Raw genomic sequence first — 22,129 nt, forward strand, 5'->3', positions numbered from 1 at the left:
CCTGGCGCCCTCTCTTGGTCACAAGCTGCCATTAGCCTCGTCCACGCCTTAACCCTTCTTTCTTTGATGGAACCTGTTTTCCCAAGCCCACCTCCACCCCATGTGCACCAAAAGCAGGGTTGAAGATCTCAAAATTCTCTGGCAATCACACGGCAATGGCTTGACTTAAGGGCGAAAGCTATTTCTGGTATCTTTCCTGTCCGCCCCACCCCATCCCAGCCCTCACCCCGAGTCAGGACTGTACAAAACGAATTGTACACCTGTCATAAAGCGGACATCCTACATATCTGAGTGAAAGGCTCCGCCAAAATTCAGCCAGGTGACATCGGAGTCTGTTCTGAGGCTTTAGAATGAATCTAGGTAATGCCAACCTTGGCGAGGTACTGATGAGTAGTGAATCTTTTGTGCCCTTCCTGGCCTCCCTGCTCCAAGGTCTGGTTGCAACGCAGAGGCCTGAACCTGGGACAGACCAAACGTTGATCACGGGTTGCCAACCAATAATAAATGTCCTGAGCAGACCAGAGTTAGAGGACACCTCAAGCTCTAACCCGGCAGGGGAATAGGGAGAGAGAAGAAAATGCTTGGGCAGAAGCTTGGAGCTGCGGCATGACAATCACATCATCTGGCATTTACGCTAGGAGAGTTTGGTGCCAAGAACTCTTCTAAGGCTTGAGCTTTCCTTAAGTTCCATGACATCCTTATGCGGTGGGTCTTTCCTAAACCCTATTTTGCAAACAAACGTGCGAAAACTGATGGCTCTCCACAAGCTCTCCAGCTTAGGACCAATAACAATTTGGAAAATCTGAGCAGAGAGAGGCGGGCCTCGGTGCTTTAGGGCACCGCCCCACGTCCTTCCCTGGTAACCAGGCTTGGCCTGCAGCTGCGTACTGCGCAAGCGCGCCTGGGTAGCTGGACTTTAGCCGTCTGGTTACCAAGGAGGAGGCTGTGCCATAGCCGCTAGGCTGTTTGGCAGTTGGCTCCGCCTAGGCCGGGCCCCGCCTCGCCGGAGCCCTCCAGGTCACTTCTGTCCGCACGGTGAGTGTCCCCAGGGAAGGAGGCCCGCAGGTCGTCCCGGGATCAGCCATCCTTATCCCTGCCACTTGGGGCATAGTCCTTCGGAAGGCGCAAGCGCCTGGCAACACGTGTACAGTGTTCCTGTGCCTCTGCGCACGGGAATGTTTTTGAAGGTCTGGGTGTAAGTGCTTCTCTTCGCTTTGGCGGGGAACCTGGGAGTAGGTGTTTTCTGATCTGCCTGCCTACTTGCATGTCTCTTTTCTGTGTTTATCTCTGCATCTGACTGTGTTTATTTCCGAAGGTTTATGTGTGCCTATCAGCTGGTGCGTTTCTTCCCCGCCTACCCCCCCAGATCCTTGCTCGCTAGTAGTTTTTTCCTAGGTCTTCTTTCTTTTTTAAAACATTTATTTATATTGGTTGGGGGGGGCACATAGAGAGGTCAAGTCCAGGGGAATCCATTCATCTTCCACCGCTGTGAATTCCAAGGATTAAAGTCAGATTGTCGGGCTTAGCACCAAGTGCCTTCACCTGGAACTCTTCCTCTTTTTAATATTTCATTTATTTAGGGGGATGTATATGGAGGTCAGAGGGTAGTTTTGGAAATTGTTTCTTTGCTTTCACCGTGTGGGCCCTGACTATAGACCTTCCATGCCTGTGCATGGGTTGGCTTTTTATTTTTTGAGACAGTGTCTCTGTATGTGACCCCGGCTGACCTGGAACGCCCTATGTAGACCAGGCTGGCTTCAAAGTCACAGAGATCCTCCTGCGTCTGTCTCCTGAATACTGTGACTAAAGCCATGGGCCACCATGCCTGACTTACATATGGTTTTGAAATCATAGGTGTTTCTCCCTCTGCCTTCCTGATAACAAAACTTTTTTTTTTTTGTCACAGAATAACATCCTGTGACAAAATGTTTCCTGGGGAGAGAAAACATACATCTGCTTGTCCCAGATAGGAAGCCCATAGGGAGCCCATGACAGACCACAGTAGGATACCACCAAAGTCCAACTTGGTAAACCAATTATTTTTATCAGGGTTGCTCACGGAAATATAGATAATGGGTTGCTTATGGGAGCAGAAAGGACTCAAAGACAGCTATGTCACCAAAGCCCGAGCAGGAGTGACAGTTGACAAAATGTGGAACACACTGCCCAGCCATCAGGCAGCTGGATTGGTTGGGGAGTGTCTTTCCCAAGTGCCTCAGCTGGCGTAAGCCTCTTGTAGGCAGCTCAGCTGGTTTCTGCTTCTTCAGGAAGCTGGTGTGCTCTCTCGGAGTCTTCTTTGCAGCTCAGCTTTATTTGGTGAGAGAGGGGTTCTCAGCTTTTGTGGTTTACCCTGGCAGGCAGAGAGAGGCCTAGTGAATCTTGCCAGTTTCAGGGAGTTCTCGAAGCTGATTTCTGGCTGTTCACCTCCCTGCTTAAGGGGCTCCTCTGCAACATGGAATATTTTGATCTTGGAGTAGACCGTTAACACACCCATGCATGGGATTTTGTGGATGTTACTATAAGAGTCTGACTGCATTAGCCAATGGGTGTGCAAAGAGGTTACTGTACATTTGGGGGATATAGCTTCCTGAAAAGGGTGTGGAAAACTCTTGTGTGTTTGCGTCCACGTGCTGTGGTAGAGCGGCATTTCAGTGCCCCAAACAAGCACCGTTGAACTCCAACTCCCTCCGCCTGCAGAGCAGTCTTCATCAGAACCTCTGCAGGTTGCCATGGCAATGAGTGAAACCCCACCCCTTGATCCTGCAAGAAGCACTGGACACTAAGGGTGGTCCATCCGGATGCTCCACCTCTTGGGAACGTGAGCTAAAGCTGTTGAGTTGGAGACGGGTGTCCTCGGCATCCTCGGCTGCTCCAGGTTAAGAAGAAGCGTGTGCTCTTTCTCCACCTGGCTCCCGATTTCCTATCAGCACTGGAGGAGCTGCTGCAGCCCACACACTGCCTGACTTCAGAGCTAGGGAGTGAGGCCTCCAGAAGAGTTCCACAGAGGTGGGTGTGTGGCCCCTGGGTGGGTCCCAGCTCCTGGCCCTACCACAACACACTTTGTTTACACTCCGTAAAGATGCATCCAGAATCCCAGAATAAGACAAACACGTTCATCTTAGGTCCAGTAAATGATGGCAGGGACACCCCATCCCCACCGGCTTAGGAAGAGTGTATTGTGTAAATCTCAGAAGAAGCTTGGGCAGGTACCAAAAGGCTATCCCAAGTTATGGAACTCTACTCAAGGCAGAGGGGAATTCTCAAACCAAGGCTACCTGCCCTCTGGGCTGACAAAGCCTCCCTACTGGAGGAGTCCATGATGAGATCATGTGGCAGAAGCAGGGTGGAAGGTCAAGGAATGTTCTCTCTGGCCCTCATGTTTCCCCTTCCAGTTCTCCCAGCCCCCACTATCACAGCACAGCATGACACCCAACATTCTCTGTGAACTGGCCCATAAAGGTTGGGGCCATCATGAACTGTCCCCTCTATTGTACCAGCACATTCTGGTACCAGCAGTTTATCCATTTCCAGGCACGCCCTCAGTGGAGGTCTCTCTGCACTTTGACCTGTAGCTGCCTTCATGGCTCCAACGCCTCTGAGTCTGCAGTTCAGTCCATCTCCGGCCATCACAGCACTTCCTTCCAGAACACACCTCATCTGGTGTTTTTGGAAACTAGCCCTGTGACCCAGTCCCCGGCTGCCGCTGCAGCAGGGAATTCACCTGTTAGCCTGGATCCCTCAGTGTCAGAGAACTGTCATCGTATCTGCTCTCTGTGTTTTCTGTGGCCTCTGAGTGCTTAAGTGTAGAGACCCCAGCACAGGGGCTACTATGGCCGGAAGAGCTGGTTTAGCTAACCCAGTGATGATGGTGTCCATTATATATGAGAGGTATCTCATGCACTTCTGTTTGTAGTGGGGTGTGTCCCAAGCCTTTGCCCTGGCCTGAGAAGCAGGGCATGAGCATCCAGACGATCTTTCAGAGGAAGAGAAGGGAAGAGGGCTACAAGTCCTCCACAGCCTCTCTCTGCCTTTTTCTCCTCCAGGCTGTGTGGTACAGATCTTCATGAGCCGGCACCAGGCAGCCCTGCTGGGTCTGGGACTACTGCTCATATTCCTACTGTATGTGGGGTTGCCTGGCCCACCCAAGCAGTCTTCACTACTCTGGAGAGGCCCTAATGTCACAGTCCTGACTGGTCTCACCAGAGGCAACTCTAAAATCTTTTACCGAGAGGTGCTGCCAATCCAGCAGGCGCACAGGTGAATGGTTACTCAAGGGTTTAATGGAGGGAGCCTAGTCCAACTCATGGGACTCAGAACCTGGGAGGGCAATGAAAGACCCCTGGGAAGAAGGGACACTGGCAGCCCAGGTCCCATACCACATGTTTCCCCATGTGTCTGCAGGGTTGAAGTCGTGCTTCTCCATGGAAAAGCATTTAGTTCCCACACTTGGGAGCAGCTGGGCACGCTGCAGCTACTGTCAGAGAGGGGCTACCGGGCTGTGGCCATCGACCTTCCAGGTGAGTACCCCCACATTCAAGTTTAGAGAGGTCGGGCTACAGTGGGAATGAAGGAAGACACCAGAAGGGAGAATTGGAGGGGTGGCAAAACAGGGATGTGTGGGTTCCCATGTCTGGACAAAACCAGTTGCAGGTCACGAGAAAGCATGGTAACAAAAAGCCTGTTCTTACTTTTTTTTTGTTTTGTTTTGTTTTTTGTTTTTTGTTTTTTGTTTTTTTTGTTTGTTTGTTTTGTTTTGTTTTCCAAAGAGACAGGGTTTCTCTGTGTAGCCCTGGCTGTCCTGGAACTCACCCTGTAGACCAGGCTGGCCTCGAACTCAGAAATCCGCCTGCCTCTGCCTCCCAAGTGCTGGGACTAAAGGCATGCGCCACCACCGCCTGGCCTGTTCTTATTTTCTACCTTGGAAACTACACTGTGAGTTATTCTTGTTCCACATCACAGAGAAAATAGAAGAGTGACTCATTTCATGAGCAACCGTCAGAGAGGATTCCCGGTGCCTTTTGTGACTGTAATTTTTGTGGCTTTTTTTTTTTTCCATTAGGGGCAGATGATGTGTTAGAGTTGGCCTCTCCTTCTGCCTTTTGGTGTAGGGATCAAACTCAGATTGTCAGGCTTGGTAGTAGGCCCCTTTACCCACTCACCAGCCTCAATTCTTTGTTTTTTCTGTTTTGTTTTGTTTTTGGATTTGGTTTTTTAAGACAGGATTTCTCTGTATAGCTCTGGCTGTCCTGGAACTCACTCTGTAGACCAGGCTGGCCTCAAACTCAGAAATCCGCCTGCCTCTGCCTCCCAGAGTGCTGGGATTATAGGCGTGCGCCACCACTGCCCAGCTCAGACCTCATTATAGATAGTTGTGAGCCACTATGTGGTTGTGGGGAGTTGAACTCAGGACCTTTGGAAAATCAGCCAATGCTCTTAACCTCTGAGCCATCTCTCCAGCCCTCTTGCAGAGGATTTGAGTTTGTTTTCTAATACCCATGTCAGACGGCTCACAACAGCCTGTAATTCCAGCTCCAGGGGATCCAATGCCTTCTTCTGGATTCTGAGAGGACTTGAATTCATGCACAAACCTACATGCAGGGATACACGTATAAATTAAAAATAAATCAATATTTTTTAAATGAAGTCCTTAAAAACCAAAACCTCTTCTCTTTTTCCTCTCTAAACATCTGAGAGTGACAGCCCCACTTTCATCTATTTCCATGCATAGAGATAACAGACAGGTGGACCTGGTTGTACAGACCTGTAATCCCAGCTGCTCAGGAGGCTGAAGCAGGAGAATCCCAGATTTAAGGCCTGCCTAGACTACAGAGTGAGTTCAAGGCTAGCCTGGCAATTTAGTAGAGACCCTGCCTCAAAATAAAAAGTAAAAGAGGCCTGGGAATATAATTCAATGGTAGAGTCCTTGCCTAGAATGTGCAAGGTCCTAGGCTTAACCTACCTATACAGAGAGACAGACACAGACAGATAGACAGACACAGAGAAAAACAGAGAGAAATAGACAGACAGATAGAACCAAGACACAGACAAACAACATGCAAGTTGTATATGGGTTGGGAGTATTAGCATCCTGCTTGCTTAATGAACATATTTACACCTTAATTTGCTTGGCTACACCATGACTGTAGGCCAAGCAGGGACTCCAGACCTCCTCTGTTGTTAATGCTGCAGTGAGAGCCATGGGAGGCACGGGCAGGCTTTGTATGCACGTTCCTCAATTAGTAGATTGTCATTGTCACCTGAAATGCTTAAACATGTAACCCAAGCCTCTCTGGACGTTTTTCGTTAATTATAGGAGAGCTGGGCAGAGTGGCACATGCCCCCAGCACTCAGGAGGCAGAGGCATGTGTCTCTGAGCTCGAGACCTGTTTAGTCTATAAAACGAGATCCAGGACAACCAGGGATACACAGGGAAAACTTGCTTGGGGTGGGGGTGGGGTTGGGAAACCATCAACAAAAAACATAGTGTCTCTAGCTATCAAGGACAATTAGTAGGTCAGATATAGCTGGTCTTTTGATACGTTGAGGATTCTTCTTTTCCCACCCTTTATCCCCGTGGTTGTACCCTCTTTCACTAGATAGGAGGGAAAGAAGGATAGAGAGACATCTGTGAATCTAACTTCTTTCTTGTTTCTTCTTTGAGTACGACTACTAACAAACCTCAGTCAGCCTCCCTGAATGATCACCAACCACCAACCTTACCTGTGGGGCTCTAGCATTTATATACCCTCTGAAAAGGTCCCTAAATTTTAAACGTCACACAATCACAGAAACTATCTGCAGCTGGCAAAACCACCCCTCTGATAAAGCACGAGGCAAATCATAGTCAGCTGCTACGGACAGTCCAGAACAGCCCCACATCCCCACACCTGAGATTAAAACAAAAACACATTCTTAGCTTATTTCTGTGTTTTTTGTTTTTGTTTTTAAAGAAACCACAATTTCAGAATGGTCACTACAGGCAGGGGATACATTTTTGATAAACACTGTCTTTCCTTTCAGAAAGCCTACATAATAGATTTTTCTTCTGTCAGTCTCGTAGGTACCCACTCATCTCTTCTGCTGGGTGTTATCAGCTTAAAAGCTTCCGTGAGGCATGTTCGCCTCTCAACACATGGGTTCCGGGGATCAGAGTCTAGTCATCCAGATATGTGCAGCCGGTGAGCCTTCTCACCTGCTAGAATCATGGTTTATTTTTTAGTGGAACTGATATGTTATAGAACCTTGCTTCTGAGAATAGCTGGGGTAGAGTGTGCTGTGTCCTTCTCTCCCCAACTGCGATGGACGAGCTCCTCTGAGATAGTACCTGCTGTCTGCCGTTCCCAGGTTTTGGGAACTCAGCCCCTTCTAAGGAGGTGAGCACAGAGGCAGGCCGAGTGGAGTTGCTGGAGACAGTGCTCCGGGACCTAAAGGTGCAGAATACTGTGCTGGTGAGCCCCTCCCTGAGTGGCAGCTATGCACTGCCCTTCTTGATGCGAAGCCACCACCAGCTACGTGGATTTGTGCCCATTGCGCCCACCTCCACCCGGAATTATGCACAGGAACAATTCCAGGCTGTGAAGGTACGCAGACAGTGATCTGCAAAGTTCTCTTGTCTCTTGCTTGCTTGCTTGCTTGTGTGTGTGCGTGCGTGCGTGCGTGCGTACGCGAGTGAGGGGGCCTTAGAGGCTTGGCCCCTGCAGTCCTATGGAAGAAGTAACGTGTGGGACAAGGCTCCGTAAAGGAATAGCTTGTGGGTTGGGTCCTCACCAAGCCCTAGGATCAGCAAGTTCTGGCCTTGCCCTGCAGACCCCGACTCTTATCCTGTATGGGGAACTGGACCACACTTTGGCGCGAGAGTCACTTCAGCAGCTCCGCCACCTGCCCAACCACTCCGTGGGGAAGCTGCACAATGCAGGCCACGCCTGCTACCTCCACAAGCCAGAAGCCTTCCACCTCGCCCTTCTCGCCTTCCTCGATCATCTGCCTTGAACGGACTCACTTCCCAGGACCCTCTCTCTCCCTCCTCTTCCAGTCCGGCAGTCCCTGGCTGGGATTGTGGGGACAGAGGATCAAGCTTAGCCAGGACTTTTGTATTTCATTTCACAGGCACAATAAAGAAAAGCCTTTTGTCTTGCCTGGAGAGTGCCATTGTGTTTCCTGACTGGGGGAACTGGGAGTGGGAGGCAAGACTGCATCTGTGCTGCGAGGCTGGAGGCGGTGCACCTGGGAGTCTAAGTGTTGATACTCTGTGCTCCCTTCTCTGTGCCTCAGTTTCCCCCTCTATAAAATGGCATGGGAACAGTATCTAACAGGGAAGTGATTGTGGGGTTGAATGTGGGTAACAGGACTGAGGGAGCTGGAAGGTGAGTTACTGGGGCCTCCGTCCCACTGGGGTCCCTGGGGAATACAGGTCACTTCCCAACTGCACTGAATGAAGGTGCAGAGTACCTGAAGGTAGAGGTGGAGAGTGGTTTGAGGATTGAACTGCTGTTGAACCACCAAACCCGCTTGCTTCCTTACTTAGGGTGCACAGGTAGAGACTTCAACCCCAAGGGTGGGATGAACCCCTCCTTGATTCCTTGGACCCAGAAGTCTTCTGCCCCTTGCCCCTTGCCCCTCCCGGAGCTGGCTCAGTCTCTGGAACAGAGGGCAGAACTTGGTGGCAGTACAAAGGACAGCTAGGTAGGTGCACAAGTGGGCAGCTACTGTTACAAACTGCTTGATTGCTGGTGGCAGAGAAACAGTTGTGTCTCTGTTTCTCTCTCAGCTGGAGGCAGAAGAGCTTAAGAGTTCAGTGTAGGGTCAGCCAAGACGCCCTTTCCCCGTCTCCCATACTGAAAGGTGTCACGATTGTACAAGGTTCCCTGCACCTACACCATCTCAGACTAATAATGTCACACATGCGGTTCTATCCACCCTTACACAGATTTGGCCAGCAGAAACTCATGGACACAGTGACACGTTCTCCCATCAGGGTACTTATATTTTATTTTAGGGTTACGGCACCTTGCCCAGCCGCCCTCTCTGCCTGGCCAGGGTTAGAAGCCCATGGATTAATCAGTGTCCTGGAACTCACAGAATAGGGAGGGAAGACACTAAACAAAACCTCACTGCAGGAGGAGTATGGCAATCTGGGGGTGGGGTGAGGACTCCCTGAGGAGTGGAAGCAAGAGAGGACAGAGATGACAGAATGCACTTTGCAGGCAGACACCTAAAGAACGGATGAGTACCCAAAGCCGCCGTGGCGACTTTTAGCTACAGGCCCCGCCCTTTTGTCTCGCCCTATCCGGAGGCTGCAAGGGGAGGAGGGTTCCCTGGGGGCGGGACCATCCTGGGCTTGCGGTCCAGACTCCAAGGCCGGGTGTCGGGAGGGCGGAGCTGGCCTCAGTGAGGAGGACCCAGGGGGTGGATCCCGGATCTAAGCTTCCAGTTACCCAGCGCAGGCCCCACGCAGAGCCTGGCAGGGACGACGGCGCCCGCTCCGCTGCGGGTACTGGCACGGCCCTTATAGTCTTTCTGTCTCCGCCCCTCCACTCCGCCCTGGCCACGTGGTGGGCGGCCCCGGGCGATTTTTGAGATTGCGACCTCTGTGGACCCTGAATTCCACAGTCTCAAGACGACCCAGAGAGAGGAGAGCACAGGACTGATTCCTGGAGAGAGCAAGGTTGGAGGACTTTAGGGAAGGGTTGAGGAGTATGGGGCAACGCGGCTCTCTGGCATAAAAGCCCGGCCTTTGGGAGAAATATATTGAGGAGGGTATAGGAAGTCAGTGTCTCATTCAAACCAAGTTCTCCTATTAAGCTGGCTCTGTGCCTCGGCTTTCTCTTGTGTCAAGTGAGCATTCGGAGGATCAAACTTACTTCCAGGCACTCTTTTGAGGATTAAATGAGGAAATGTTTAGAAAGCAACCAGTGCCTGGCCTAGCACGGAATGGGGAAGTCAAACCTAAGTATCCTCCTCCCCGGAGGAACAACATTGGAAAGGCCAGATGTTCAGGTACAGACCACGGGGCTCCAACTTCTGGGGGGTGGGAGTAGTAATTAACTATTCACTTTATCCAAGCCAGCACGCAGCGCCATGACCACCAAGGGTCCTGAGTCTGAGCACCCCTCCGTGACGCTCTTCCGCCAGTACCTGCGCATCTGCACCATGCAACCCAATCCAGACTATGGTGAGAATGCAGGGTCTTAGGGCCTGTGGCGAGGGGCAAGGGCTGGGAGGATGCTAATGCTGTATACTGCCTTCAACACCTGCCACCCAGCGGACCCGACTCTGCTGTTTCTGCTGCCTCCCTTCCTGTAGCCATCCCCTAGGTCAGCTGACCAAGGCAACGGGTCCCCACTCTGCACCCACCCTTTCCCTATGCTGTGCAGCTTCTGATGGGTACTCCTGATGGCTAGTTTAAGGAAGGCATGGCTTCAACTCACTCCTCAGAGGCCAGAGTGGTGTGTGGAGACTGGGGCAACCTCCCCTGGTCTAACACTACCAAGTTATAACAACAGCCACAGCCCTTAGGGAATCTGGCTTAGTGGCTAGGAATCTTTGTGCATGGGTCCAACACCTGTTGTAAGGTTTACAAGCTGAGAGACTTTAGGTGAGTCTCTTTATCTCTGATTTCTCTGTCATTAAGAAAGATAACACCTGTCATTCACCGAGGGTCACTGATGGGTCCAGAACTTCAGGTTACTCAGGGACACAGATACAGATAGTCTTAAGAGGTTTGAAATTTTGCTGGGAAAGCAACTGTACCTCTCTGGGCTGCCTGGGCCGGTGGGTACCAGCAGAAGCAGTGCCAAGGCTCTCTGTGTCTCCAGGAGGGGCCATCACCTTCCTTGAGGAGAGAGCCCGCCAGCTGGGTCTGAGCTGTCAGAAAATAGAGGTAAATCTGGGGCCTTGAGCTTGGCGGGGGGCCATGGGTTGGGGACACCTTGTCACCTGGTGCTGACTGCTTCCTGTCCTGACTCTGCAGGTGGTGCCTGGCTATGTGATCACTGTGCTGACCTGGCCAGGCACCAACCCGTCACTCCCCTCCATCTTGCTAAACTCCCACACAGATGTGGTACCTGTCTTCAAGGTGTGTATGGAGGGATGTGTACAGGCCTGGAGAGCAGACACAGTGTAGACTTCAGGATTCCCCCGGGGACCCATGGTGCTGACCTCACCACTGACTCCTGTTGTATTTTATTTTGTTTTGTCTTGTTTTGTTTTCTGAGATAGGGTCTCACTATGTAGCTCTGGCTATCCAGGAACTCACTGGGTAGACCAGGATAGCCTAAAACTCAAAGATCCGCCTGCCTCAGCCTCCCTAGTGCTGATATTAAAGGCCGCTGTGCTCAGTTTACCCGCCACTAACTCTTAACATTCATATGGGCGTGGCTCCAGCCTTTGTCCAGGAGGGATTTGGGCTACAGAGGGGGTGATGCCAGGAGACAGGGGCATGGAAATCAGGTAGCTGGGGTGTCTAGCCTTCTCTCTCTCTCTCATTATTTCAATTCTGTGGCGGGCCTCTGTTCCCACCTCTGCCCCCAGGAACATTGGCATCATGACCCCTTTGAAGCCTTCAAGGATTCCGAGGGCTACATCTATGCTAGGGGCGCCCAGGACATGAAGAGTGTTAGCATCCAGTGAGTATCCCCCATTCCCAGACCGCTGCTTGCCTGGATTCAGCAAGAGTGTTGAAAAACCCCAATGGATCATCTTGACTTTCTATCTAAAGCAAAAAAAAAAAAAAAAAAAAAAAAAAAATGGCTCTCCTGACCGTTTATGGATGGAGAAACCGGCCCGGAAAAGGGCAGGGAGTTTTCTGGAGTGCCTGAAATTCATGGCAGGGAAGTGTCTAGGGCATAAGACTCCTCCACATACACACTGAACACTTAAGCCTCTGCTCCCTTAGGTACCTGGAGGCTGTGAGGAGGTTGAAGAGCGAGGGCCACCGCTTCCCCAGAACCATCCACATGACCTTTGTGCCTGGTAGGAGCGGCTTGGGGAGGGGCATCTGTGAGGGGGGGTGGAGGGGAAGGTGTGTCGTGTCTCAAGGTGTCTTACCCATCCCTGACACTTTTACAGACGAGGAGGTCGGAGGTCACAAGGGGATGGAGTTGTTTGTGAAGAGGCCTGAGTTCCAGGCTCTGCGGGCAGGCTTTGCTCTGGACGAGGGTGAGCAGGTTGGCCTGCCTCTCCCAGGTGTGGGGAAGCTACAAGGGGAAGCTGAGACACTCCACCCTCTACCTACTCTCTCCCTCAGGCCTGGCCAACCCCACTGATGCCTTCACCGTCTTTTATAGTGAGCGGAGTCCTTGGTGTGAGTATGGGTTTGGAGGAGAGGGGTGCTATTTTATGGCCATCTCCCAGGTCAGCTGACCAAAGCCACCAGTCCCACTGTGTGCCACCCTTTCTCAGGCTCTGCAGTTTCACTTGCTTACTCCTACTTAAGGGTTGGCTTCACCTCACCCCTCAGTGTGGCCTTTCCTAGCCAGGTGCAACCTCGGCCAGAAAGAGGCTGGCACAGCACAGGGTCTTTCAGAAGCTCACATCTGAGGCATCCAGACTTTTGCCTTCCTGGCTTCTGAGGGCTAGCTCTTAACTTTTGCTGGGACCCTGCTCTAGGCCATGGGCTCAGAGTTCAGAATGTGTCATTGCCAATGCCTCTCTTCCTCCCAGGGGTGCGGGTTACCAGCACTGGGAAACCAGGCCACGCCTCACGCTTCATTGAGGATACAGCAGTGGAGAAGCTGGTGTGTGGCCCTTGGGGAGTCTGGGCATTCGGGAGGCTCTGGCCCAGGGTCGCTCTTACACCTCACCTCATACTCTCCTAGCATAAGGTTATAAGCTCCATCTTGGCGTTCCGGGAGAAGGAAATGCAGAGGTAAAGGCAGCCGAGGCAGGGGTGGGGTGAGGGGGTGGCTCTGAAAGGCTGCGCAAGACTTGTGCTACCTTCTTTTCTCTGCAACGCCTGCTCTTTGCCTCCTCTCTTCCTCCCAAACCGACGCAGGCTGCAGGCAAACCCTCACCTGAAGGAAGGAGCTGTGACTTCGGTGAACCTGACTAAGCTGGAAGGTGGTGTGGCCTTTAATGTGGTCCCTGCCACTATGAGTGCTAGCTTTGACTTCCGCGTGGCACCAGATGTGGACATGACGGTACGGCCTCCACTCAGGTTTGACGGAGAGAGCCTGGGCTCTCCATGCTGTCCGAGAGTTCCAGCCCATACCTCTTCCTTCAGGCCTTCGAGAAGCAGCTGCAGAACTGGTGCCAGGAGGCGGGAGAGGGGGTCACCTTTGAGTTTGTTCAGGTATTGACTTGGGACCTATGATGAGGGAGCATTAGAGCTACAGGACTGTGGGCTTACTAAGTCTAGGCTCGTGCAGAACCTCTGCATATATCTGGCTGATTCCTTAGCCATAAAAAATGTTTTATTTGCCCGGCGGTGGTGGCGCATGCCTGTAATCCCAGCACTCTGGGAGGCAGAGGCAGGCGGATTTCCGAGTTCGAGGCCAGCCTGGTCTACAGAGTGAGTTCCAGGACAGCCAGGGCTATACAGAGAAACCCTGTCTCGAAAAAAAGCCAAATCCAAAACAACCAAAAAAAAAAAAAGGAGATTTAAAAAAAAATGTTTTATTTACCCAGTAAGCAGAAACCGTTCTGAACGGTAAGGGATAAAATGGGGGTCTTGACCAGTGTTCACTGCAGCATGTGAGTATCCTTTGATAGGACATTTGGAGTGTGGCGCAGGCAGTAGAGCACTTGCCTAGCATGCATGAAGCCTTTGGTTTGATCTCCAGCACCTCCTAAAGTAGGAATGCGGCCTATGCCTATGTGCGTCAGAGGAGGGACCAGATCGCGGCCAGCTGAGACCCTGTCTTAGAAAGCAATTCAAAGACAAGGTGTGGTGGCTCATGCTTTTAATCCCAGTGCTTGAGAGGCAGAAGTAGGCCTATCTCTTGTGAATTTGAAGCCAGCCTGGTCTACATACCGAGTTTCAGGACAGCCAGGGCCATGTAGAGAAGCCATGTTTGGAAAGAAAGAAAAATACTATGATATGATGATGTGGTTATGCACTCACGTGGTCAGGGAAAGTAGGACCTTGTATTCAGAGAATATGTACTCCGCCGGTCTGAGGCCCAGGGCGCCTGAGCAGCACTTGGGCTAGGATCTGAAGGATAGAGTAAAGTCGATGAAAATGAGGAAAGACCCAGCAAGAGGACCTGGGGCTGTCCTGGCCACCGGGAAGCCTGGTAGGTGGGTGGGTGTGCCCTGTGCCAAGCACGGCACATTGTGCGAGAGGCAAAGCCCCATGTCCTGGTCCTTGTCACCTCCTCCCTTCTCCAGAAGTTTACAGAACCTCGAATGACATCCATTGATGACACAGATCCCTGGTGGGCAGCTTTCAGCGGGGCCTGCAAGGAAATGTGAGCCCCGGCCAGCCCTCTTCCCGTAGCCCCCATCGTACAGCCTCCTCCTCCCTGCTGTCCTCCCCACCCCACCCCCGCTTTCCCACCGTCCTGCGCCCCTCTGTTCCTCCCCCCCCCCGCCCCCCTGCCCCCCCCCGCCCCCCTGCCCCCCCCCCCCCCCCCCCCCCCGCCTTCCTCCCCCGTTTACCAGACCCTTTCCCTTCAGGAGCCTCACTCTGGAGCCAGAGATCTTTCCTGCCGCCACCGACAGCCGCTATATCCGAGCAGTGAGCTACCCACTTACAGGGCGGTGGCTGGCAGCGGGGGAGCCTGGAAGCCTTTCTCCTAACAGCGTTTTGTCACCCCTGCAGGTGGGGATCCCAGCTCTGGGCTTCTCGCCCATGAACCGCACCCCAGTGCTGCTCCATGACCATAATGAAAGGCTGCACGAAGCTGTGTTTCTCCGCGGGGTTGACATATACACACGCCTACTCTCCGCACTTGCTAGCGTGCCCGCCCTGCCTGGTGAAAGCTAAACCCCAGGCCGTCCAACCCTTTCAGCCCAACCACTGCCAAGGATGTGGCCCCTGTCCAGTAATAAAGCCAGTGTTGGAGGGGGTGTTTATACTCTGGACGATCATGGAGTAGAGATTTGTTTCTCTGGGGACTTATCTCCATTTCACAGATGGGAAGGTTGAGCCTGACTTTGGGACCTTTCTTACTCTCCTAAACTGCTTTGTGCCTTTTGGCACGGCACATCGTTCAGTAGTACCACACATCTACGCACAGCTGGGACCACTGGTTCCTGTGTCATAAACCCAGCAGGCTTCTTTTTTTTGTTTTTGTTTTTTTGAGACAGGGTTTCTCTGTCTCTGTTTCTGTGTCCTGGAACTCTGTAGATCAGGCTAGCCTCGAGCTCAGAAATCCGCCTGCCTCTGCCTCCCAAGTGCTGGGATTAAAGGTGTGCACCACCACCACCCAGCCCCTGCATACTTCTGACCTGCAAGGTCAAAATACTGTTCCCATCCCAAGTGGATGAAACCGAGTCTGAAGTGAGTGGTGCGTTGATTTTTCTAGAAATAGGTCAGGCCATCCCCAACGTTATCAGTTCCAGGCTCCAGGGACTGAATCGTGAGCTAAATTCCATAAACACGGAACAAGGAAGATAGAGCTTTATGTCTACCTTAGTTGTAGATGAAATATCCAAATCCTGGCCTGCAGCCACTGGGTGTGTTTAGTATGACCCCTGCTCATAGTAGGGCCAGTGCCTTGAAGTGCTTACACATTGAACCCTGCACTAAGGTCCTAACATCCTGGACTGGAGCTTTGGCTCCCCCAGAGCAGAGCCCCCTCAAGGGACTATTTTCCTCACAGCGGCAAGGCTGCCTCTCCTGCCCTCCGGAGCCCTGTGATCAGTTTTGTTTTGTTTTTGGAGACAGGGTTTCTGTGTAGCCTTGGCTGTCCTGGAACTCACTCTGTACCAGGTTGGCCTAGAACTCAGAAATCCAACTGCTTCTGCCTCCCAAGTGCTGGGATTAAAGGTGTGCGCCACCACTGCCTGGCCGTGATCAGTTTTAATACGTAGGGGTAGCAAGAATACCACTAGCACAGGCCTCAGAGCCACCATTGTGGCTTAAACCTGTGGCATAGCATCCCTTTGAGTCACCAAAGGGTCCAGGGCTGGGTTAAGGCTAGTCCTGAAGGTTACTTGTACTCAGGGAAGGTTCCATTCTGTTCTACAGAATACCCCAGAAAACACTAGTCATTTAATGATTTGCTCTGAAGACTAAGACCTTACCAGAACCTGGAAATGTTGGTTCACAGATGAAATCTTTGCACCCTGGATGGCTACACCACATGTCAAGACCGGGGCTGCCTGGTGGGTTCAGTGGATAAAAACCCTCGCTGCTAAACCTAATCATGAGCCCTGACCCTGATCCCAGCTGTCCTTTAACCTACACGCCAACAGGAGCACGACCGCACCCATACAGCTCTCGGTTTGATGCCAGCCTGGGCCAATGCAAGGCCTGAGATTGGCAGTGGCTCAGTATGTAAGCACTTGCCAAGTAAGTCTGATTGCCCAGGACAGTTCACAAGTTGTCCTGACCTTCACCCAGAACATGAGAAAAGATCTTAAAGGTGTGTATGTATGCCTGTGTGCACCCCACCTAGAACCATGGCATTCAACCAGGGTGATAAGGTGGTATCACCCTCCTTCCCAGGTGCAGTCCTGTCAGACCAGAGCATAGCTAAAGCAGGGCCCTTCTGTTCCCTCAGCTTACCAAGTAGAGCAGGCTAATGCCTCAGCTCCCTGAGGTGCCAACCACTGATTACTGAGCTCCTCTCTTGGAGTTCAGGATCCTACCTCAGGTCTCCCACAGGACATTTTTCTCATAGCTGCGACCCCTTTCATCCAAGGCTGAACTCTTGCTCCACACCAGAAGGCAGCAACTCCACTCCCATCCCATGACAACAGACACAAGCCAACAGATCTAGCCTCAAATTTATTTGTAAAAACAGCATAGGACCCTGGTCATCTGCAAACAGCGTGTGGGTAGGTGTCACAGCAGTCCATCTGTCTTTGCACTGGTAGGCGCCTTTTCTATGGGGCCTTCACTGGGGCCTGGGCACCTTTGGGAGCCTGGGCTGGAGCTGACGCCTGGGCCTTAGCTGGAGCTTTGGCATCTGCCTTGGTTTGAACCTTGGGCTTTGGCTGGCAGAGCCTACGCCCCTTGGCCATGTAGCTTCGAATCCGCTTCCCAAGCTTGGGGTGAGCGATGAAAGCCAGGCGGATGAGTTTGCGGCTGGGGCCCTTTGGCATCTTGGGTTTAACGGTCTGAGGCTTCACCAGGGCCTTGATGGCTTCTGCACGCGCACTCATTGCCTTTGCATTGTTGGCCTGCATCTTCTTCAGGCCTTTCTTGTTGTGCTTCTTGGCAAAGCGCATGTTCCTCAGGAACTTGGGGTCGACCTGGAAAAGAGAAAAATATCTGAGGTAGTAAGTACATAAGGGTCCAGTTCATTTCCTCAAGCCTTTATCTGCGAAGATACTGGGAAAACAGCATTAAGTTAACCTTAGCTACAAAAAGGTCAGAGGGTGTGAACTTCCCGAAATCCAGCTGTTTCCTGAGACTCCCCTAGGGCCACCCTCCCACCCTCCCTCAGCTGAGAAGGTCAGATACCAAGCCTGATCCATCAGATTCACATCAGAGAGCAAGGTTGCAGAGCTGTAGGGCAGGCCCAGTTATCCCCAGTTTAATACTGGGTGCAATCAAATGTACAGAACTAAATGGTTTAGAAACAGACCATAAGGTACCCAACAGGCTCCCTCCCTCAAGACTGAGCAAGAGAACAGTTCTGTTCTTAGGAGCACGTTACACCAGGGACTGACTGGGAAGATCAAGGTCAGCTTTTCTGTGAGTCTTGCAAAGGAGGGAAAAACACAACGTACTGGGAAACCATTATAAGAGTCACCAGAGGAGCTGGGCAACATCTTTAATCCCAGCACTCCCTAGTAAATCACTCACACACACACTCTCTCTCTCTCTCTCTCTGAAACATAATTTACAACAAGCCCTAGATTGTGGACCTAGAGCCCAGGGATATTTAAGATCCAATGTATTCACTTACCCCCTTAAGAGATTCATATCTTTGTGACCGGGGTTTCTTGATGCCATTTCTGTGCCATTTGCGGGCTGTAGGGTAACAAATAATTTACAGATCAAAAACCGAGGTATCTTCTAATAAGACCACCTAACATTACAGTTGGCATAGTCCTTGGACCGAGTGCAAAGTACTGTGGGCTTAAGTGGGTTCCTGGCTCCCAGATTTATAATCTCAGAAGTAGGTAAACACACAAACACAGGCTCACCTGAAGGAAGACCTGTCCTCCCTTCAGCTCTGGTCTAACAACCCCCCAACCAATCCTTGCTAGGGTACAGGCACCAGCTAGAGCCCACGGTACTTACATTGATTGTGTGTGGTGTGGTTCTTGGACTTGGCCATGTCTGCACCTGCAGGAAAGACATGAGATCAGTTCTGAGGTTCCCCAGACTGGGACACCTCTGCCGCCCCGAAAGGGTAGAACATGCCAGAAAGGGCTGCAGCAGACGCTCTCGATTTACGACATCCACCAGTCTGGTCGTACTCAAAAACCGCGACCCTATTTCTCAAATGCGAGCAACTGAAACTAAGTTTGCCCGCCCTAGGGGGCGGCTTTCCCCTCCATCCATTCCCTGAGGACGGCCGGGCACCACCCTCGCCCCGCAGTCTCTACGCCTCATAGCCAAGCAGCTGCCCGCCCCGTCCCATCTGCAACCCGCGTCGCATGCCCCGCGACCCGCCGCTGCCCTATAGTCACGGATGGCATCGGATCCGTAAGGCCAACACTCACGGTAACCCGCCGCTCCCGCAGCGCCTGGGACCGGAAGAGAAAGAGAAAGGCCCGCAGTGCAACACGGGAAATAGGGCCGACGCCACCGGAAGGTCCTACGGAAAAGCTTCCCTTACTGCTAGCAGAGCATAAAGGTTCCAAGGCTGGAAAGGGCTGACGCTAAGACAGGGGAGTGGTTAGAGCCTTGCCCCGCCCTCTTTAGCGTCACAGATTTCTTTCTTTGCTTAACTCCTCCCTCCTATTTTTGACCGTGGTCTTTCTTGCTCTGTAGCCCGTCCTCAGGTCGGGCAGCACAATACCCTGTCTCTTAACTGCAAAAACAGTGTGTTGGGCAGATAGCTCAGTGGGTAAGAATGATTGTAGCTCAAGCATAAATTCAAACCGCGGATCCAGTTGTGGAAGGATAGGATAGGATAGACTCCTGACAGTTGTCCTCTGCTGTATACACCCACATACAGGCTCAGAAAAATTGCGACTCTAAGAATCTAAAAGCCAGAAGTGGTGGTGGACACCTTTAATCCCAGCACTAAAGAACTATAAGCATGTGGATCTCTGTGAGTTCAAGGCCAGCCTGCTCTACAAATCGAGTTCAGGACAGCCAGGGCTGGCTACACTGAGTAACCCTGTCTCAAAAACCAAATATTAATTAATCGATCAAAAAATTAATTTTGCCGGGCAGTGGTTGTGCATACCTTTAATCCTAGCACTTGGGAGGCAGAAGCAGGTGGATTTCTGAGTTCGAGGCCAGCCTGGTCTACAGAGTGAGTTCTAGGACAGCCAGGGCTACACAGAGAAACCCTGTCTCAAAAAAACCAATTAATAATAATAATAACAATAATAACAACAACAACAATAATAATAATTCTGGGCAGATTATAGTGGTAATTAGCTGTGTGGGAGCATGGTACATGTTTAATACGCAGAAAGCCCTAAATTTAATCTCTGTACCAGAGACAGGCAGAGAGAGGGCAAGATCTAAATCGGGTAAGCAGTACTTCCCAGCAACTCAGTTGCCCTCTGCTTCCTTGCCCAACAGTTCACACCCGATGTAGCAGTGAGGCTGGGGGTCCCTCTTTCATCTATTTAACATTTTTTGTTTACATATATGAGTGCTTTGCCAGAACATATGTCTGTACCATGTGCATGCCTGGCTCCCAGGGAAGCCAATGGAAGATCCTGGATCCTCTGTGACTGGAGTTACACATGGTCGTAGCTGCATGTGGGTGCTGGGAATTGAACATGGGTCCTCTGGAAGAGCACTGAGTGCTCTTAGCTACCAAGCCATCTGTCCAACTAACTTTTTTTTTTTAAGATGTATTTATTCATTATATGTGAGTACACTGTAGCTGTCTTCAGACACACCAGAAGAGGGCGTCAGATCCCCTTATGGATGGCTGTGAGCCACTGTGTGGTTGCTGGGAATTGAACTCAGGACCTTTGGAAGAGCAGTCATCTCTCCAGCCCTTTTTTTTTTTAGGCTTTTTTTTTTTCTTTTGTATTTTTTCCAGACAGGGTTTCTCTGTGTAGCCCTGGCTGTCCTGGAACTCACTCTGTAGACCAGGCTGGCCTCAAACTCAGAAATCTGCCTGCCTCTGCCTCCCAGAGTGCTGGGATTACAGGCTTGCACCACCACCGCTTCTATCTCTTCTTACTAATTTTTTTTTCTTTAAACAGAGTCTCTCTAGGTAGTTCTGGATGCCTGGAACTCATTATGTAAAACAGGCTGGCTTCAAATTCACAAGAAATCCACCTCTGTCTACCTACCTAGTGCTGGGATCAAAGGTAAGTACCATCCATCCATCCATCAACAGTTTTGTTTGCTTGTTTGGTTGGTTTGATTTACCAAGACAGGGTTTCTCTGCATAGTCCTGGAATTCACTCTGTAGACCAGGGTGGCCTCGAACTCAAGAGATCTGTCTGCCTCTGCCTCTGAGTGTTGGAATTAAAGGTGTGCACCAGTAAGTCCAGCCCCTTTGTTTGTTTGTTTGTTTGTTTAATCAGTATTTAAAAAGAAGCACCTAAACTGGGCAGTGATGGCACACACCTTTAATTCCAGCACTTGAGGAGCTGGAGAGATGGCTCAGTGGTTAAGAGCACTCACTGACTGCTCTTCCTAAGGTCCTGAGTTCAATTCCCAGCAACCACATGGTGGCTCACAGCCATCTGTAACGGGGGATGTGATGCCCTCTTCTGGTGTGTCTGAAGACAGCTATGGTGTATTCATATAAATAAATAAATCTTAAAAAAAAAAAAAAAAAAAAAAAAAAAGCAGCCTGGCCGTGGTGGTGCACGCTTGTAATCCCAGCACTCTGGGAGGCAGAGGTAGGCAGATTTCTGAGTTTGAGGCCAGCCTGGTCTACAGAGTGAGTTTTAGGACAGCCAGGGCTACACAGAGAAACCCTGTCTCAAACAAACAAACAAACAAACAAAAAAACAACAACAAAAAAATCCAAAAAAAAAAAAAAAGCACCTATACACTACCCTACCTCTAACAACCAACTTCTCCTACTCTGGGGCCTACAAATCTGGGTAGTACTTCTACTACTCTCGGTAGTAACCAGCAGTTCTTATGCTTTAATTCTTCAAATAGGACATCAAGAACTCAGAAACAAGCTGGGCGGTGGTGGCACACACCCTTAATGCCAGCACTTGGGAGGCAGAGGCAGGCGGATTTATGAGTTCAAGGCCAGCCTGGTCTACAGAGTGAGTTCCAGGACAGCCAGGGCTGCTGCACAGAGAAACCCTGTCTCGAAAAACCAAAAACAAACAAAAAAATGAAAGAAAGAAAGAAAGAAAGAAAGAAAGGAAGGAAGGAAGGAAGGAAGGAAGAAAGAAAGAAAGAAAGAAAGAAAGAAAGAAAGAAAGAAAGAAAGAAAGAAAGAACTCAGAAACAGCCAGCACAAACCGGAACTGCAGGATTGGTGAGGCCAGAGGTTGGAATGGATGGATGGAAGGTAACTGGTTTTGGTGGAGTTTAACACAGGGAATTGTGATGACTTTAAAGAGACCAGGCTCAGACGGGCAGGTAAAACCCTCAGCACAAGCCCAATGACCTGAGTTCAAAGGAGACAACCAACTCCCCCAAATTATACTCTGACCTCCACACATGCACTCACGCTCATCTCCAGCTGGAGAGGTGGCTCAGCCAGGTAAGAGCACCAACTGTTCTTCTGGAGGACCCAGGTTCAATTCCCAGCACCTGCATGGCAGATCACAACTGTTTGTAACTCCAGTTCCAGGGGATCCCACGCCCTCAGACACACATGCATACAAAATAAAAATAAAGAACAATTTTTTAAAAAATTGACAGTAGTAGAATGAACAGTATGGAAAAGCCACAGTTTATGGA

At 50.9% G+C, this 22,129-nt stretch overlaps 3 protein-coding genes across 9 annotated transcripts; 2 read left to right on the forward strand and 1 right to left on the reverse strand.

Annotated features, from left to right (window-relative positions):
- The first annotated feature begins 892 nt into the window (after positions 1–892).
- Abhd14a (abhydrolase domain containing 14A) lies at positions 893–8,140 on the forward strand. 4 transcript variants are annotated; one of them, XM_052187425.1, is made up of 7 exons: positions 893–1,035; positions 1,907–2,027; positions 2,698–3,006; positions 4,044–4,257; positions 4,402–4,517; positions 7,345–7,580; positions 7,807–8,140. In XM_052187425.1, exons 4-7 carry the CDS (start codon positions 4,064–4,066, stop codon positions 7,987–7,989), a joined length of 729 nt encoding a protein of 242 aa, XP_052043385.1. In that variant the 5' UTR covers positions 893–1,035; positions 1,907–2,027; positions 2,698–3,006; positions 4,044–4,063; the 3' UTR covers positions 7,990–8,140. The 4 variants fall into 4 exon arrangements, with proteins under 4 accessions (XP_052043385.1, XP_052043384.1, XP_052043387.1 ...); XM_052187424.1 differs by lacking the exon at positions 1,907–2,027; XM_052187427.1 differs by lacking the exon at positions 1,907–2,027 and having other exon boundaries at positions 2,703–3,006.
- Positions 8,141–9,347: 1,207 nt separating this feature from the next.
- On the forward strand, positions 9,348–15,019 carry Acy1 (aminoacylase 1). Of its 4 annotated transcripts, none has more exons than XM_052187405.1 (15): positions 9,348–9,664; positions 10,063–10,171; positions 10,815–10,879; positions 10,970–11,074; positions 11,530–11,624; positions 11,894–11,970; positions 12,067–12,156; positions 12,245–12,301; positions 12,661–12,734; positions 12,816–12,865; positions 12,992–13,136; positions 13,220–13,288; positions 14,326–14,405; positions 14,614–14,674; positions 14,759–15,019. In XM_052187405.1, exons 2-15 carry the CDS (start codon positions 10,078–10,080, stop codon positions 14,921–14,923), a joined length of 1,227 nt encoding a protein of 408 aa, XP_052043365.1. In that variant the 5' UTR covers positions 9,348–9,664; positions 10,063–10,077; the 3' UTR covers positions 14,924–15,019. The 4 variants fall into 4 exon arrangements, with proteins under 4 accessions (XP_052043365.1, XP_052043364.1, XP_052043366.1 ...); XM_052187404.1 differs by having other exon boundaries at positions 10,067–10,171; XM_052187406.1 differs by having other exon boundaries at positions 9,348–9,490.
- A 1,859-nt stretch (positions 15,020–16,878) lies between these two features.
- On the reverse strand, positions 16,879–18,868 carry Rpl29 (ribosomal protein L29). Its single transcript, XM_052187431.1, has 4 exons — positions 18,781–18,868; positions 18,356–18,400; positions 18,018–18,082; positions 16,879–17,358 (listed from the first exon to the last, which is right to left on the reverse strand). The coding sequence occupies exons 2-4, from the start codon at positions 18,390–18,392 to the stop codon at positions 16,990–16,992; spliced, it is 471 nt and encodes a 156-aa protein (XP_052043391.1). The 5' UTR covers positions 18,393–18,400; positions 18,781–18,868; the 3' UTR covers positions 16,879–16,989.
- Positions 18,869–22,129: the final 3,261 nt, after the last annotated feature.

The sequence above is a fragment of the Apodemus sylvaticus genome, chromosome 7, assembly GCF_947179515.1.
Source record: "Apodemus sylvaticus chromosome 7, mApoSyl1.1, whole genome shotgun sequence".
Classification (NCBI taxonomy): Eukaryota; Metazoa; Chordata; class Mammalia; order Rodentia; family Muridae; genus Apodemus; species Apodemus sylvaticus.

Coding starts and splice junctions, on each gene's coding strand:
- Abhd14a (XM_052187425.1), top strand. CDS start 4,064: ATGAGCCGGCACCAGGCAGCCCTGCTGGGTCTGGGACTACTGCTCATA. Junction 4,258..4,401: donor CCAATCCAGCAGGCGCACAG/GTGAATGGTTAC, acceptor ATGTGTCTGCAG/GGTTGAAGTCGTGCTTCTCC. Junction 4,518..7,344: donor TGTGGCCATCGACCTTCCAG/GTGAGTACCCCC, acceptor TGCCGTTCCCAG/GTTTTGGGAACTCAGCCCCT.
- Acy1 (XM_052187405.1), top strand. CDS start 10,078: ATGACCACCAAGGGTCCTGAGTCTGAGCACCCCTCCGTGACGCTCTTC. Junction 10,880..10,969: donor TGAGCTGTCAGAAAATAGAG/GTAAATCTGGGG, acceptor CTGACTCTGCAG/GTGGTGCCTGGCTATGTGAT. Junction 11,075..11,529: donor ATGTGGTACCTGTCTTCAAG/GTGTGTATGGAG, acceptor CTCTGCCCCCAG/GAACATTGGCATCATGACCC.
- Rpl29 (XM_052187431.1), bottom strand. CDS start 18,392: ATGGCCAAGTCCAAGAACCACACCACACACAATCAAT. Junction 18,083..18,355: donor CCACACCACACACAATCAAT/GTAAGTACCGTG, acceptor GTTACCCTACAG/CCCGCAAATGGCACAGAAAT. Junction 17,359..18,017: donor GATATGAATCTCTTAAGGGG/GTAAGTGAATAC, acceptor TCTCTTTTCCAG/GTCGACCCCAAGTTCCTGAG.